Raw genomic sequence first — 18,728 nt, 5'->3', positions numbered from 1 at the left:
CTGACAATTTACGATAATATATTGGTGCCAATTTGATAACAAAAAAAAAACATTTTAAGTGTTTTAGGCATTTTTTGCTTTCACTTAACAGTGTAATTTGGTTAAGGAAACATCAAACTAACAGTAACTAGACGTTTTTCATCAAAAACATAGGATATCGGTATCTACTAACGCCAAGTATCAGTCATTCCTAGATCCATAAAAAGGGCGTATTTTTTGGAATCCAAAACCATTGGCAGCAGGTTTCTGCTTGTCGATCAATGTTCCGCTGACGCGTATATTAACAATAAAACTCAAAGTTTAAAAAAAGTCCCGGGTGAAACCAGCAACCGAAAGTTTTTAAAGAAATATATATTTCGCCTATACTGGCATCCTAAGTTATTTATTCAAAGTGATTTCTGATCTTGGCTTCACTCGGGTTTTCAACCTTTGAAGTTTGATTGTTCCTATATTCATGTCAGCTCAGCGAAAAACAATTGTGGGAACACCGTTCCACGTGCTCCAAATACAAACGTCTATCCGCAACACGTGCTTGCTTCATCGACATTGATAGGTAAAATACAAGTATACAGAACATTGGCGTCAGATTTTGATCGAAATATGGCCGTTTAACCCGCGATAAATTTCTTGAATGCTTTGCAAGGTGAGAAGCGCTGCAGAAGACCTTAAAGTCGCTGGAAATCATTCCTCCTTGACCCGTGCCTTGCTGTTCCTGTAGCCGTAGCCGAAGTAGATAGCCAGGCCTGGTGGAAATACATAGCAGAGTTTTATTTTGCTGTTTTAAAAATTGTCTTTTCACAGGTGAAAAACGATTTCTTAAAATTGAATAAATTGACCTACTGAAAAAAAATTTAAAAGAAATGATAACAATTCAAAAAAGTAAAAAAAAAAGAAAATTGATAAGATTTTGTAAAAAAAATTGATAAAAAACTAATATAATGGAGTGTAGTGGTAAACAGAAAATGTCAGAACCGTCACAAGTTTACTTTTTGTGGTTAAACATTAACATCGAGGTCGAACGATAACATGAGGTTTCTCCTTTTATTACGTCGCGTTATGAAGTTTTCTTGTCCCATAACAGAACTGTTATAATTTAACACGTTCTAATCGTTGCCATTTATTTTGGCCTATCTATTTAAACTCCCCATATATATATATTGGCTCCAACAAAGACTGAACAAGTTAAAATTCTAGTAAATGTTTAGTTATAATAATACAATTTCAAAGTCTTGCTTATAGGCGGACTATCGAAACAAAGCAGAGTGGTTTACAAGTTTAACGACACTTTTATTTGTGATTGTTTAAAACAATCCTTCGAGAAAAATTATATTATTTCAACGCGTTGGTTATTTAAATCTCCCTTTTTTAATCATGCTATTTTCGAATGTCCATTTTCGCTCAAAACTCGCTTACCGAAAACCATCCAAACGCCGAACCGAATCCAAGTGAGAGGTTGCAGCTTAAGCATGAGGAGAATGTTGATCACGATGCTCGCGAAAGGAAGAAAAGGAACAAAGGGAACCTTGAATAAAACAAGGCTTATTGTCAACAAAAGTTCTCAAAGAAATTGTCAGACTGAGCAAATATTTCGTTCTTTAAGCCAGTGGTAAAAGTCGAATAATTTTCTTACTGGAACGAAGAAAAAGAATCGTTACGGGAATGCATGATTTTTTTTAGAGATGACGTCACAGAACTACGTTAGAACGGGTCTGAAAAAGCCAGTAAGTAGTAAGAATATCAAAGCCCATTAAAAGTAGGTATCATTGTGTGAACGTTTAGGGTATTTCTTAAGATTATTGGAGGTTGTAGACGTAGTAAGAATATCAAAACCCATAAAAAGTAGGAAGCATTTTGTTAACGTTTCGAATAAATCTTAAGATAATGGCTAGAGGTTGTAGTTAGACGTAGAAATAATCCCATAAAGTAGTAGGTAGCATTTTATGAACGTTTCGAGTAATTCCTAAGATAAATGATGGAGGTTGTTATTGAATATCAAAGCCGATACAGAAGCAGGTACCATTTTAATGGTTTCAAATATATATAAAGATAATGGCTGGAGGTTGTAGTTATACTTACAATTAATATCAAAGCCCATACAGAAGCAGGTATAATTTTGTAAACGTTTCGAATAATCTTAAGATTAATGGCTGGAAGGTGTAAATGTAGTTGGACGTAGAAAAATATGTATATCAACAGAAGAAATTAACATTTTAAACGTTTCGAACATTTAATGTTGAAAATGAATAAAGAGTTATTCGAAACGTTCAAAATGCTACCTACTTCTGTATGGGTTTTGATATTCTTATTTCTTACTATGTCTTACTACAACCTCGGACCATTATGCTCCAACAAAGGAGATAAAAAATTCAAGTATCGGATATTTTCTAGTTGATATTTCATCATTAACGCCATAACCCCCTTCGTCACAGAAAATAACGCGTGGAAATTAAGTCGACGCTTGATCTAAATAATTGATGCAAGAGGTGACGTAAGAACTTCCGCTGGGGCAAGTTTAAATGCTAGACATCTGCATAAATTAAAAAGTTCACGTGATTATCTTTTCTCATGTCGGATCCTTTCTAAAAAAAGAAGCGTCAAAGCGATTGGGACTTATCGATTTGCAACCGGAACTTAAAAAACTAAATTGTTTTAGTGTAAAGGTTGTTGAACAAAAATGAAATTTGAGAAATACAACCAAATTGTATTCAAAAATGTTGAACGAAAACTTAATGTTAATCCAGGGTTTTTAACAAAATTACTTCGGTCCAGGCGAATTCATTTGTCCGAAATACTTAAGTCAAGTACATTGATTTGTTTAAAAGACTTAAGTCAAGTCAAGTAATTTTTCCCAAAACACTTCAAGTTAAGTCATTTTGTCCAAAAGACTTAAGTCGAGTGAAATCAAGACATTTTGCTTAACATACTTGACTTAAGTTAGGTTTGAGTGCACTTACGTCATTACCACCCCGCAGGAAAGCCATGAACCCCGCAGGAAAGCCGCGAACCTACCTTAAAGGTGGGAATTGTGTCGTCCTGAATGAAGCACTTAAGGAACGAAATGCTGAGCACGGCCACCAAGATAAGAATCCCCACGATCACGTCGAACCACCATTGTTTCACTTCAAACGTCACAAAGAGGAGAAGAATTGACGCTAGCGTGGAACAAAAAATGGCCAGCAGGAGGCAGTAGAGAGGTACGTCCCCCGCCTCGTATTTGAGAGTCCACTCGAAGAGCCAGCGGTGAGGTGAGTTTAGGAGACTTTTCTTGACTGTACCGAACTGACTGGACAACATCCCCTTCGTGTCGTCGTCATCGCCTATCGGGTCGTACCTAAAGGTAAGGTGAGTTACTCGTTTAAAGTTTAACGGGTATATGTCGGGTATTTGCCGATTCCGATAATGATAGCCGATATTTTCGTCAAAAAGCAGGATTTTAAAAGATTTTTTTGAATTTCATTCCTATACCATATTTTGAACAAAAAGCATAATTTCCCAAATTTTGAATTTCATATCGATACTGATACCCTATATTTTTGTCAAAAAGCTGGATGTCCGATATTTGGCATTTCATTTTTTTACCGATATCCGATATTTTATGCAAAACATACAAAATTCAGAAGTTTGGAATATTTGTTCGATACCGATACACGATATTTTAAGAAAAGTCTAGAGAAGACCGGTTATGGGCATTTTATTCTGATAGTGATGCCCTATAATTTAAACGTAGAGTATAATTTTGTAGTTCATCCCGATATTTTGAACAAAACTATTGATGATAATGAATTCGTAGTTTGATTTCGGAACCGACACCAAGTATTTTTGTGAAAAACAGAAAGAGCCCAATACGACTTGGTATTTTATGGAATATGGACACCTGATATTATTTTAGGGATGGACAAAATTAAGATAAAGTCGTTTTTTGTGAGGCGTGGAGGTAATATTGGTTGTATAGAAAAAGGTTAAAATTATCATTACTGCTGTTTAGTATCACTGCCTACCCGCCGTTATAATTGATATAAAGCATTTAAAAGAAAAGTAACACCGAGTGCACTCAGCGCATTAATAATTTTTATAAATCAACCAATTATCCACAATGGGGTCGCTAACTTAGCAGTAAAATTTTAAAAATATTTTAAGTGTAACGCTATTTTTTGTTTAATATAATGGATGGCATAATGTATTTTGTTTTGTATTTTTTGTTTGTCGTGTATTTTGATTAATTATTTTCGTAATGTATTTTGTTTCGCCTTTTTACTCCTTGTAAAAAAGCTTAACACAAATTGAATCAAAGCCATGGGCAGCTGACTAGATGACTTAACATTCGTTTGCCTCATTTATTTCAATTTTATTGAATATATATACTGTGTTTCCGAAATAAATTTAAATATATATAATCAATTTATAACGATCTGGCAAAGGCTTGAATTCTCTAATGGGAATATAGCCTAATGGTTATTGCATTCCCAAACAAATTGCCGTACTGGAACTCTTGCAAGGTCAACTCGGGTACTACTTTTCAAACATGGCACATACGGATAGCGCCAAAACTTAAATTGATAGAGAAAATCTGACAACAGATTTGGAATCAGCTCGTCAAACTCACGTTAAAGCACTTCTCAAAGTTTATGCCAATAAGAAAAAAATATTTATGTTGTTGTCCAGCGTTATCTTTCTACATAATTGCAGTACCCGGAAGTGCTTGCGTCACTCGATGACGTCACGCTTCCCACGGCGGCGGTGGTGGCCCGCTTGGTGTCGCGACAGAGCATCGATTTTTCGTTGGGTTCCGACTTGAGGTTCTCGCTAGAAGACGTGACCACTTTGCGGAGTTCGGTCGAATCGTTCAGCTCGTCTTCTGTGCATTGGTCCGCCCGTTTGTAACTGAAACAATTCATGAAGAACTTTGTCAATAAATATGCTGTTGCTTCAAGGCACAGTGTATATATACTGAAAATAAGTTCTTCTGGTAGTTAGAAAGCACGTCAAAATGTCGCCCAAAGCGCAAAAATTAAACATTGCGTTAATCGCGTTCCAAAAAGTGTGATTACGCACAGTGTAAAGGCTATATACTGCAAATAACCACGTTGCTTATGCTGTTGTTACCAGGCGTTAGTATATACTGCAAATAAAAAACGTTGCTTATGCTGTTGTTACCAGGCGTTAGTATATACTGCAAATTAACAACGTTGCTTATGCTGTTGTTACCAGGCGTTAGTATATACTGCAAATAAGCAACGTTGCCTATGCTGTTGCTACCAGGGGTTAGTATATACCGGAAATAATTTCTATGGGTATTTATTTGTTTATTGACGTTTCAGCTACCTATGTATACAGGATGCTTTCATCAGGGAATGTAACTCACCACGTCAACACCACACAAAGTAAAACGACGGATTTGTGTATAAACAAAACTGTGAGGTAGTTTATAAGCGTTGTTTTTGCGACCTGCTGTATACATTGAGGTCAAAGTCAAAAAGGTCTAACAAATCAACATCATCGTTTTAATTTACAGTAGAATTTATTCTTTAACTGAATCTAAACCAGGATACAGCTGGCTCGATGAACCGTACAGTCTTTCGCTGTCTCCTGGGAATGTCAAATGTTCCAAATAAAATCATATCATATCTTATCGTGATAAAAAGACGTTTCTACACGCACTTTTTTATCACCAGTTATTGTGGTCTTAGATATAAATACGAAAGCCCATAAAGAAATAGGCAGCATTTTAAACGTTTCGAATACCTCTTTATTCATTTTTACCGAATTGAATAAAGAGCAAAACAGTATAGACTTTCTTGTCTCAGTCAAAATCAGTCACTATAGGTTCTAGTTTATAAAAGAGAAATATATTTCGCCAATCACGGCACCATCAGTCTCTTTCCATTCGAAGTCATTGTCGTCACTAACGTGCATTAGGGCGAGGAGATATCTTCTTTTTCAAATATTCGGTTTGCATTGAATAAAGAGATACTGTTTTTTTATTATTATACCTGGTAGCAACAGGTTTATAAAGGCTTATGCATAAGGACTCACGTGGAAATCTCGTTGGGCGAATATCGAAGTCGGATGACGCAAATTCCGACAAACGTGCAAGCCAGTAATTGTCCGACCGCTATGAACTCCACCAAGGTCGTGAGACTGAAGATGATCGCCATTATCGAACTCACGGTAGCCACTATGAGCGTCGATACGTAAGGAACCTGCGTGACAACGTGCGTACGTCACGTTACGTTAGCTATACGTTGGTTACGTTTATTCGACGCACGACGTACCAGAAGATCGCTAAACAACGGTGTGAATTGGAAAGAAACACTTTCTAAATTATTGCTAGACTTCGGCATTTGAAATTGCATTTACTTCTTTTCAAGTTATTACTATAGGACAAATATTTACTTCATAATATTCTATGAATGTATTCCTAACAGCCAAAAATGTAAGAAAACAAATTCGGTTAAAATTTGTCTCAATTTTAATTTCAAAGTTCATAATTTCTCATTTGTTGGTCAAACAATAATCACCGTAGTTATTACTAATTTTTTTGATTATATTTAGGTTTGGATTTTTTTTTACTGAAGACAATGACCATTTTATATTGGATGTAAACAGCGTTGTTTTTTTCTATGGGCAGCTCGACTCGATGACGGTAAGGTCCTTTCGCTGTTCTTGAGTTATTCTTTATATGCTCGTTTTTTCAATGTTAGCAAAGATGCACATAAATAAATTGAATCTTGAAAAAGTAAATCTTTAACAATGGCCGTATTTGTCTAATTCTAAATAGAGGAATCATATTGCACTATATAAAGACAAATTGCAACCTGACTTTTGTCGTTACATAGTGCCACCTGATTCCTTTATTGGATCAAGTCTCCTAAAATCGACCTGCACTATTACCAGTCTAGAAATTTATATTTAATTTTTTTATTTTTTTTTAATTGAAGAAAACGCCCATTTTACAGCAGGTGTTTCTTCCTAAAACCGACCTGCGTTTTTGAGTGGATCTTCTTGAAGAACTCCCAAATCAGGCCGTCCCTGGCCATGGCCAGAAGGTACCGGGGCACCACGAACATAATGGACAGCAGGCAGGTCAGCATGGCGGCCAGGGCACCGATTGACACCACGTACCTGGCCCAGTACCACCCCCTCTGGGCGTAGGCGCTGGGGTAAGGGGTTATCACTGAAACGTCGTACCAGGGGACCATTAGGGTCAGGGCAGCCGAGGCCCCAACGTAAGCGATCACCACCACTGTTATGGAGATGAACAAAGACATAGGTATGTCCCTTGAAAACAAAACGAGTTTTTTTGTAAATGTTGCTGGTTGTAAAAGAGGCGTTATTTTGTAGAAAAATTTAGGGCGTTTTTTTAAGGCAGTGGTAAAAACATTTTTTAATAACATAAAACAATAACATAAATTTTACGTAAAATATATGTGAAATAACAAATGAGGCAAATTGTTTTACGTGCAAAATTTAAGGTTATATCCCAATTTTATGAACAAATATTCTAAAGAGCTTATATTTAACTCAAGTTACTTGACGTATTGATTCAAGTACCAGTCAACCATTCGTCCAAAAAACTCAAGTCAAGTTATAAGAAAACAGTGACTTAAGTGGACTTAAGTCAGGTTAATGCCAATACCTTAAGTCGATATAACACTGGAGAATACTATACGAAAAACTAACTTAGTTAATCAGTGGAATTCAAACTACAACAAATAAACAAAAAAATTAACTGCGCAATTTTACACAAAATTGTTTAAGTTTATCATTTGCACATTCACACATGCGCCTATATCCCAGGGGAAACCGAACTATAATTAATGAGCCATGTATCTGATTATAGTCTCTCTAGGGGCCTTCTTTTTTGCTAACAGTCTGTTTCCACGCCCTTGAAATTTATCACGGCTGTATCGTGATTTATTTATGAGCCCACACGATTTTCGCCGTTCCACATAACAAGCTTGTTAATCTTTCGGGCAGTACACATATTGGACACGGAGCTGGTAGTGTTTTTGTTTTTTTGTTCATTTAAGTCCGGGGTCGTAAAACTACAATCCAGCCAGCAGAGTAGGTTCTACCGACCTGCTGTACATTTCCCTAATGATAAAGTACAGTTAAAATGTTGGCGGATACAAATCAAAACTAAACTTTAAAATAACTTTTTAACTGATTAACTTTTTAGTAGTGTTCACTACAGTTTATGGTACAAGCTCCTTTATTTAACGATAATCCTGTCACTGATCCAGCCGCTTATGAAAACTTTTGGTTAGACCTGAGTTTGGTGCTTCGGCTTATAAAACGCATTGTTTTAAAATAACTATATTAATGTGGCCGTATTTATTAAATTTTGAGAAAATTTAGAAGATATTAATGAACGCACAACAGAACATTTAAGGCTTTTGCCAATGTTTTTAGTTTAAAAATGTACCCACTCTAAAGTATAATTTCTAGAGATAAAAAGCGTTTTTGCAAGAAAACTAATTAATGCAAGGCTACCCGCGACCAGTAAAACTAATTACGCAACTCCCGGTTGGTAAGCTATCCTCTAATTTGTAGGCCTAGTAGAGAATGCTCTTCCGACAATTTTCTAGTTAAGGGAGCGAACAGGAACTAAACCGAATATTTAAAAAAAACCTGTACCTTAACCGAACCCCATCACACCAGCATTAAGTCACAACTTGTATTTTACATAGTCAAGTTATGGCATGTTCGCAATTTTATGACAAAATGAATATTCATCAAATAAAGGGTTGCTTTTTAATTTTTCATATTTTAATACTGAGCTGCTTGCTTTTTATTACTTAAAATTGTTACGAGGTACCATGCAATAAATATTCGCATTATTTATTGGCCCACTCTTACAGAGAAAATATTTCAAAAATACGGAAAAAATATTTTTTTAAATTTCCACTACACATGTCCAAAACCAATAACCTTTATTTTGGATAAAAAAAAAATTAGTTATTGTCCGTAGCTACCTTTTATTTAAATCCAATATTTAACGAAGAACTCTAATTTCAATGCAATAGAGGCGAGCAAAATCCTACTTAAATAACAAAAAATAGGAAAAACTAAGTCTCATAGAAATCAACTCTGACAGATTTTAAATTGTCAGACGACCTTGAAACTTCTTTTAAATTGTCAGACGACCTTGAACTTTTTTTAAATGGCAGACGACCTTGAAAAAGCAAAAACAACAAAAACGAACCACAATGATTCAACACACGAAGTGACAAGGCGACTGTTAAGCAAAAAACTGAGAATGATGAACGACTGGTTGAGGAACTGACGTGATAAACAAAAGGTGATTGAAGAGTTTAAAGATGTCAGACTGAGGCCACACGGGTGCGTCCGGCCAGTTGTATCGTAAACAAGTGGCAAGAAAATTAACTTACCCCGAGTGCATATATAGACTGAAACGGTTCAGTCAAACTTTTTTTTGCGTATCACCTAAAATGGCTTTTTACTGTCACCAGGTTTCCGGTAAAACCATTTTATTTAACGTGATTTTTGTTTTGTTTTTAGACCTACAAATAAATTACAAAACTTCCCATTCAACTGTGATTTTACAACGAAGGGATATTTAATATGGCCTAGAATGAATATAACTTAGGCCTTAGAAAAGACTTGGGTAAACTATGGCCCGCAAATAAATTTATCCGGCCCACGAATCATTTAAGGTAACATGTTTTTTTTTCTAAAATTAGACCCTTTTCTTTATTTTAGATAAAGATTGAACAAATTGCACTTGTGAGACATCCAAAACTAAAGCAAAGCAACAAAATCACCAACCTGCCAGCATTCAAGGCTTCCTCAGTTGCCGAAGCCACGACCTCGTAACCCACGTAGGAGTAGACGAGGGTGGTTGACCCACTGATAGTCCCCGCCCAACCGTAGGGGAAGAACCCGCCCCTAACGTTCGTCCAGTTGTCCCAATCGCACAAGATTATTCCGGTTACTGCAACAAAACACGGCAACATTAACACAGAACAGTGTTGTAATGACCTAAGTCAATGTCCCGACTGCACTTAACTGGAGTCACTTTTTTCAAACGACTTGACTTGATTAAAATCTTTTGGAGAAAATACTTTGTGACAAATGACTTGACTTAAGTCTTTCGAACAAATGACATGACTCCAATTAAAGTTGTACAAAATACTTAAGTTAAGTCAAGTAAAACAATAATTTACGTGAACTTGAGTCCAATCTTTATATCACTGGCTCAACGTTGAAAATTATAAGAAATTATAGGTATAAGTCAAGTTATTTACCAGAAGGCTTAAGTAAAGTCTACTAATGAAAAAAATAGCTTGCTTAAATGTAGATAATCAAGTCAATCCGTCACAACACTGTCTCAAATTAGGAAATAAATTATAAGTTAAAGTCAAGTTATTTACCAAAGGCTCAAGAAAAGTCAAGTCAAGGCAAGGTAAATAAATGCAATAAGCACACTTAAGTCAGGTCGTTCCTCGACTTTGCCTCAATTCACTGCCTCAACTTTTTAAATACTCTTAATGATAACAGTTAAATTTAAGAAGTATTTACGAAAAGCTTAAGTCAAGTAAAACAAATGCAGTAAGTGCACGTAAGTCGAGTGGTTAGATGACTAACTTACCAATGATGAAGGTGATTGTGCAGACGTTAAGGGACGCGATGGCGATGTTGATCTTGGAGGATAGTTTTACTCCTGCGATGAGCACAAGGGCAAATACGAGGATGAGTGCAGCTGCCAGGAAGTCCGGGTAGGTGGACACAAATCCTCCAGGCATAGGAGTGTGCTCCATCATGTAATTGCGGATCGCCATCCCAAAAAGGCCGTCCAGGTACCTGGAAAAACGGACTTTACTTAAAAAATGGGCGCCACGTCAATACTTTCTTCAAGGTTTTATGCCACGCAAAATTTATTTTAATTTACAGACAGTTTCATTCAAGGTCAGATAGATAGGAAGTTCATTGAAAATCATAGGAAGTTCATTGAAAATCATTCATAGCCCCTAACGGCACTTCTTTATTTTGTTCGACGTTTCCGCTACCGATGTGCATGACTTCATCAGGTAACAGTGTTGAAAACAAGTCGATTTAAAATGACTTAAGTTCCAAGCAAGTCATATGTGGAATATCTTAAGTTAAAGTCAAGTCATTTTGAATAATACCAAGAAGTCCCGGTCAGGTAATAAATAGAGCAAGTGAATTCCAAGTCAAGTTCTTATTATAGAAATTACAAGCGTTTTTTTAGTCCTGCTTAGTACAATAAATTGCGAGAACATGTACTTATTATGGACATCATCACGCTTTTGAGGACTTATACTTATACATCGAAAATTATAATTAGAAACAGCACCCCAGTGCGATAAAAATCCCTGCATTTATTAGGCGCCGGTTACCACATTGTGGTCGTCGTGTCAAAATAACTCCTTTACATCATCATATCTCACCCGCTGCAAGTTTTGGCGATGGCTGCCACGTAAATGGTGTGCTCCAAGGCGACGTTCCAGCCGACTATGAAGGCCCAGAACTCGCCCACACTGAGGTAGGTGAACTGGTAGGCTGAACCAGCCACTGGAATACGGGCAGCAAATTCTACACGAGAAAATAAGGATTTGTTAGCGACTTGAACTTAAAGCAGGGATTTCTAATCAGATTTGAATCGATACCTACAATGCCTAGTAGAGGTACTCGTTCGATACTAGGTGGTATCGCCGCCGATCCGATACAAAATTTGTATAAGAATTTCGGCTGTGGTTTATGATTCCAACAAAGGTAAATTTTCGAAAATACGAGATTTCTTAATTGGTATAACTGAAACTAGTTCGGCTAAAACAAATTTTGAACTAATACCTGGAAAACATTACCTTTTGAATATTCTTTTTATGATTTGCTTGATTGAGCATAGTAATGACGTCATTTCGTATCGGATAGAATCGCGATACTTTTTGTCCAACCGGGTATCGGTATCGGTTTTTCGTTAAAACTTTGAAACCGCGGTCGGGGCTTGTCCTCTCTTATATTTTACATACAAATATCAACGAAAAAAAAACGAAAAAATACAAACTACTGCCTAATATGCCTAATAAGCTGGAAAACACTACGATTGCATTTCCAATTTGATCAATTATGTTTAGTTGATTGTTTTGTGACGAGATGTGTTTTTTGATCAGTTGCGATCGTTTTGCACAAAGTATCGTGGACCAGTATCGAAAAACAAAACATTTATCGAATTAAAATGTCAAATTTCGAACAACCCAGTAAAAAACGATCCAGTCACATTAAACGAAAATGATGCAAGTTCTTATCGAAACGTCGTAATCAAGATGATGTCGATTTAGTTGACCTATTTGGCTTTGTAATTCTTTATAAAGCTATACTACAGATCCGTGCATAGTGTACCCAAATTTAACCAAGTCCAATAAAACACAAACCATTCACCTGCGTAGCAAAGTGCCGATAAAATTGAGGCTAGGGCGGCAACAACGTAGCTGACCACGATCGAAGGCCCAGTAATGTTCTTTGTCACGGTCCCAGCCAAAACGTACAGTCCTGATCCCATCATACCACTAATGGCCAGAAAGGTAAGGTCTCCGAGATTGAAGCAACGGCGCAAGTCTAAAAACAGCACAAAGAAATGGTCATAGTAAGATGGTATAATATCGCAGCACATTTTTTATTACAATACATTGTATTACAACACCGAAAGCCATTGCAGACTCGGGACTAGATCTCAGTTACAAGGGCTATCTCAGTTGTTAACACACATACGTGTGTGCAATGAGCATCTTTCATTGAAAGATATTGTATTCTAATACAAGTATAAGTTATCATAACCCTTACAATACGTAAAGGCATTATGTAAACCCCCCTAATTTTAGTGACAACGAAATGCATTGAATAGCAATTTAAACCAACGACAAATTATTATGGATGCTCGATATTATCAAATCGAATCGGATACCCGATGCCAAGTGGTTGTATCGATAAATACCAGATTAATTATTAGAGGCGACCGCTATTATCGTATCCAAAGCGTTAATCGATGTTAAGTGCTATTATCGGTATCGTATAATACTAAGGCTGTAGCGGTGCCAATCCTATACCAATTTAATATATGAATTTTAAACATGATTTTCAAACCAACTTGGCGATTTTACTTTGAAAGGTGAATATATATTATTACATAGTAAGGTCACACAGTAAGGTAATGGGCTTTTCAACAACAAAGCGAATTGTGAAAACAAAAATAAAATTAAAAACACCTTTGAACTTGTTTAAGCATACTAATAACGTCGTTTAGTTTCGCCTCGGAAGCGACTCTTTTGCCCTGAAGTGAAACATTGGACGTAAGAGTATGTTAAAGAAAATCAAACGGACCATAAAATGTGTTTAGTAATGTCGGAAAACACGATTTAATTAGCTTAGGCAAGGGCATTACAAGTAGGCCAATACGTTATTGAAGGGAATACACGAAGATTTAATGATTATTTTCAAATTTAAGCCCTTATCAGAAATAATCCAGTTGAATTGCACAATGCTTAACATTATCGGATCAATCTGACGAAGAAAGGCTTTGGTTCCACTGGATCTAATATCGAGTTACCGGTCAATAACAACAACGTGTTGCTCCCTGGAAATCATGTAAGTATCGATCTACAAGTGGATTTGCCAATGAAGCTTTCATGCGCTAATGCCCGGCATTAGAAGCGGATAATTACCGCCCTTGGGAGCGTTGTACATTACTACTATATGGTGACAGTTGTGAACCTACAGTGGTAAAGTATATTACTGAGCTGGGCATTACAGCAGTTAACACTCAATCTCAGTGATTCTCACTGCGTTACTGACAACCTTATAATATACATAGCAATGATGAAATGATGTAAGGCAGCCTAAAAACAACTAGCCTGCAGTGAGGTTCGAACTTATGACCCCCGTCTATAGGTAATGAATTCAAATCTCGCTGCAGGCTAGTTGTTTTTCTAGCCTACCTTGCATCATTGATCGACAGATTCGGTGAGTCTGCCATTGCTTTCGTTGACAACAAAATTGCAAATTGTTTGAAATATAATCTTGCAAACGTAATATTACCCATATTACCGAGTCATAATTTGATTTTGATTAAAACAATTCTCAGCTATTTCGTTATTTTAAACCAACGGAAACATGTTACGGGTAGATTGTTCAGCAAGCCTGGAAACTTTTTGTATTACAAACAGGCATTTCAGAATTTCGCACAATCGCAAAAAAACTAATACTATGAAAACATATACAAAATCGCATGTTGTGTATTGAAGGCAAATTGTACAGTTACCACGTTGTTTGATAATAAATTGCAAAGCCAAAAAGGTTGAGTAGATCGACATCATCTTGATTATTAAGACGTTTCGATACGAGCTTGTATCATCTTCAGTTAATGTCACATTAACTAATCAAGAAGGTGTTGATCTACTCGACCTTTTTGACTTTGCAATTTATTATCAAGCTTCATTACAGATCCCTGCATAATGTAACCTACTACGTTGTCGCTCTGTAGGGCAAGCACTGTCTATATGTTTTGCCTTTTCATCATTTTTAGGCATTTTTAGTCGCATTAATTGTCCGTTTTTGACGTAAACAGAGATGCCTACAGTCTAAAACAAATTTGCGCACGAAAACACAGGTTTGCGCATTTTTCCTTGGCATTTTTGTCCGGTTTCCAAAAAATTAACTTTCGCAAGTAATGTATAATTCTTGTAGCAAGCAGTGCTACTGTAACCTAACGAATTTGCGCACGAGATTTGAGGCTATAAAGAAGCTGTGTTGGTATTTCGCATGATTTGCCTAAGTTCCAAAACTTTTAAATTAAAAAAAATTTTTCAAAGGAATTAGTGCTGTGTGTCGAAATAAAAGGGCCTCTTGTTGTCAGTGCTATCTGGTGATATTTATGGTTTGTAAACCACGACTGGGCAATCTATTCTGGGAAAAGTCATAGGTATAGCCAGGGGGGCTTGAGGGCCATGGCCCTCAAAAAATGTATAAATATTTTACTCTTAATACGATATAGTTAATATTACGTTTGCTATACATTAATGTAGTTTTACTACTTTCAGTCAGTTTTTGCTATTTGAATGGTTTTTGAGTATTGCGTTAATACTCAGTCAGTTGCTGCTCGGAACGGTTTGCTAACATTCTTATTGTGATCGTTACGGCGGTTAATACAATGGCAAAAGCTAAACAAAAAAGTTCAAACTTTTTGGCCCCCCAAAATTTTCAGCTGGCTACACCACTGGGTCAAATCCTGGACGCCAACATTATTTACCAGTCCACAGCTCACTTTCTAAGTAAAGTTAGGGCCTTTACCAGTTCTGTTGATTTTAGGATATTTTATTGAACAAATTGTTACCAGCTTGTCAAAACAAGGATATTTAATAATTCTTTACAAAGGAATTACACTTTATATTAGGTGTATTTCAGACTCCTTTTTGACCCAGCTCGCCCAGACATTTTCTGTTTCACATGCTGCGACACCGTGTCAATAATAATTGTCTACACCTGGTTTAAACAAAGATGTCAGTTTTTCAAAGGTGTGTTTGTGTGTTTTATGTGTGGGCATAGACAACTATTAGAAAAGAGGCAAAATGTGAATGTCATAAAATCTTAACAACGGTTGTTCTAAAGTAGTGTTTTTCAACCTTTTTTAGCGGCGACATAAATACTAAGCGAAAATATAACCTGAATCTAATTGGCTACCCAATTCTCCGTAAGCACAATGTAATACCCTAATGTAGTGCTTCTTAAACTTTTTTAGTTTTGTTCACTCCTACCATCCATCTTCAGATTTCATTCACCCTTGTCTCATGATACGATAAAAAGCATTTCGTTTATATATTACAGTGCAAAATGACTTAGGTTGTTTATCATCCATTTCTGACGGTTCACCCTTATTCACCCCTTTTGGTTGGTTCACCCCTGCAAAAATTTTATACACCCTGGGGTGAACCATTCACCTGATTAAGAAATACTGCCCTAATGCCTAATCTCTGCAAGCATAATGTAAGCAAAATGTAAACACAACACAATAAAGACAATGACATTAATAAATTCTAATTTCGGGTATATGAGCCATATCATTTTCGTATTGCTTTCGCCTTTTTTCTTGATTTTTGGCCAAACAAATCCCCTGCCAAAACAGCGGCGCCCTAAATGGCCGATACAAGACCAATGGTCCCTGATCGTCCCATACCCTCTCCCTTCCGTTTAAGGCGTTATTTTGGCCATTCAGGCCTTATTCCCATACATTTACGACTTATTGCGACAAGTTTATGTCTTATTCAGGCAATGAAGTTTGTAGTCTGTCGTGGGTATTACAATATATTTGACTTTATTATGTGTTAGTCTTAATACTATGGCATAATAGATTTTTCTTCCAGGAATTGTTGCTTTTTCTTATTGTGTGTTCCCTTATTTCGCGCACTCAAAACGCACGTAGATAAATGCGACGGCGGCATATTATAAACAGACTGTTGCCCAATATCCGGTAAAATCAATCCGTCAAGTCGCAAGTCTGTCACTTTGCGTTTCAGTGTAAAAGCCTCAGAGGATGACAAAACCGCATTCTGTTTTTATATCACAGCAATCGAAACAAGAGAAGACTGCATTGGTGTCCGGTTTGTTTACGTGAGTATCGGCCAAAACAACGTTAGGGCGTAACCCTGTGAAACTTTTTCAGGCTGTTTGCATAAAAACAGTTAAAGACAAGTGCGTGGCTAACTTTCATTATGACGAAAGAAAGCTAAATAAATAAAGCTCGTCAATCAACCTAACTATGCCAAGGAAGCAGTTAAATACCATATTATTTTGACAAAAAATGGATTGCCTATGAAATGTGAAAATACGTTTTAAAAAACTGGTTGGCGCGCTTTTTTTAACTGCAAAAAGCACAAGCGGAGCGTTCTCAAACTTTTTTGGATTGCGGTACACTGAGAAAAAAACAAAAAATAAATGTGGCAGCACAATTTTTATCACTAGATATCATTCCAATACAAATATAACGTTACCATGACCCTCACAATACGTAAAGCTATTAGGCGCTTTGAAATGTTTGGAAGGTTATTGCGCGACAGATTGCGAAACTGGGTATAAAATATTTATTGGGGTTGACTGGCAAACTTGGGAGGACAAAGCATATCTGGAACGTTTACTGGGGTTAGTAAAAGCCTACACAGGGTGATAAAATGCTGCAGTGATAAAAAGCCCACATGAAACATGTAAAATATAATGAAATATACAGGGTGTCCATAAAGTCTCTTTACAATTTAAAACATTATTAAAAACTGAAATGATGAGATATCGCAATGAGGTTTGTTTTATGTTAATCAGTATTTCATAAAGTTTTTATTGACACATTAAATACACTTCTAAACATTTAATCAACATTTAATTAAACATAATTAAAAATATCATTACTTTATTTAATACACTTCTATATGGGCACCATTAGTTGCACGAAGCACAACTAAACGGTTAATTTAGAAATTTTGTCTAAAACAATGAATGTTGGTGTCAATAAAAACTTTATGAAATACTGATTAACATAAAACAAACCTCATTGCGATATATCAGCATTTCATTTTTTAATATTTTTTTTTAAATTGTAAAGAGACTTTATGGACACCCTGTATATATTTTTATATAATATAATAATTTATTTTTTTAGTAATACAATATTTTGTCAGCCTCTTTTATGTATGCAAAGTAGGCAAAAGATTGTGTGTGTTTTTTCAGGGGGGAATGGCCACACACGTCCACCCTGAGTCCGTCTCTGGCTAATGCTTTTTCATACGACGCAAAACCAACTAAATGCGCTTTTTAAAGCAGTTTAGCTTTGTTTTTTAACCATTCCTCTGGTCTATTCTATGATGTGCTGCCTACTGTGCTTAGACATAAGTACAAATAGTACAACTTTAACTTTTTTGCAGTTTTAGGCGCGATAGATTTGATCATATCGGTTAAATCCATTCCTTTATAATTATTTAATTGGAAAAATAACTTGACTCACTGGCGGTCGGTAATTAAACAAAGTTCAACACAAATCACAGTTTATTCCTTGTTCATGTGTGTTCAAGTAATATATCACATCGGCCGTATTTACGTCGTCATAGTTATCGGTTATCGGTATCGGATTATTATCCAGGTAGAACAGCGCTTGTTAACCTGCGGTAACTTACCCCCAAAGAGGTGATCTAGCAATAAAATGGAATGTCATCTTTTACAGTTTAAAATACAGATCGATCTTTCCCATTAATTAAATAGGTTACATCATAAATATAAACTATACTGTTGTTCTGGTGTAGTTTGTTCTTAGGGTTACAGGTCACTTAAAAGTAAAAAAAATCACTGATATAAAACAACGTTGCTTACCACGACGCATCATATCTTCAGAGACGTTCTTTTTCCTGAATAAGTTGCGGAGAATGTTCGAGCAACATCCCTTTTCGCTCGCTTCACTCGTCTTATCTTCGTCGGCCATGGCTGCAGTTCTTTTTTAGCCGACAAATTACAACAAAAATCTACATAAATGTGAAAAAAATATATTATTGTAAAGAAAGCCGCTCTCTCAGTAAAGTTTGCATTTAGCTAATCGGTAGGAAAAGAAAACGCAACTATTTTTTTAAGAAAACGCAACTATTTCATATGAAAACTACTTGAAGGCTAAATTCTATGTTAGTATATCAGCAGTGGAGCATAATGGCTGGAGGTTG

The 18,728-nt window shown here is 36.1% G+C and overlaps 1 protein-coding gene across 1 annotated transcript; it reads right to left on the bottom strand.

Moving 5' to 3' along the window:
• Positions 1–451: 451 nt before the first annotated feature.
• LOC146136753 (cationic amino acid transporter 4-like) lies at positions 452–18,511 on the bottom strand. The gene is made up of 11 exons (XM_083395563.1): positions 18,388–18,511; positions 12,424–12,600; positions 11,433–11,577; positions 10,613–10,824; positions 9,790–9,955; positions 6,981–7,278; positions 6,034–6,200; positions 4,690–4,881; positions 3,010–3,331; positions 1,414–1,522; positions 452–743 (listed from the first exon to the last, which is right to left on the bottom strand). The coding sequence occupies exons 1-11, from the start codon at positions 18,494–18,496 to the stop codon at positions 682–684; spliced, it is 1,959 nt and encodes a 652-aa protein (XP_083251689.1). The 5' UTR covers positions 18,497–18,511; the 3' UTR covers positions 452–681.
• Positions 18,512–18,728: the final 217 nt, after the last annotated feature.

This window comes from Ascidiella aspersa, chromosome 8 (genome assembly GCF_963924565.1).
Source record: "Ascidiella aspersa chromosome 8, kaAscAspe10.2, whole genome shotgun sequence".
Taxonomy (NCBI): domain Eukaryota; kingdom Metazoa; phylum Chordata; class Ascidiacea; order Phlebobranchia; family Ascidiidae; genus Ascidiella; species Ascidiella aspersa.
Note: the sequence above shows the minus strand (reverse complement) of the source record. Positions and strands in the feature narration are given on the sequence as shown.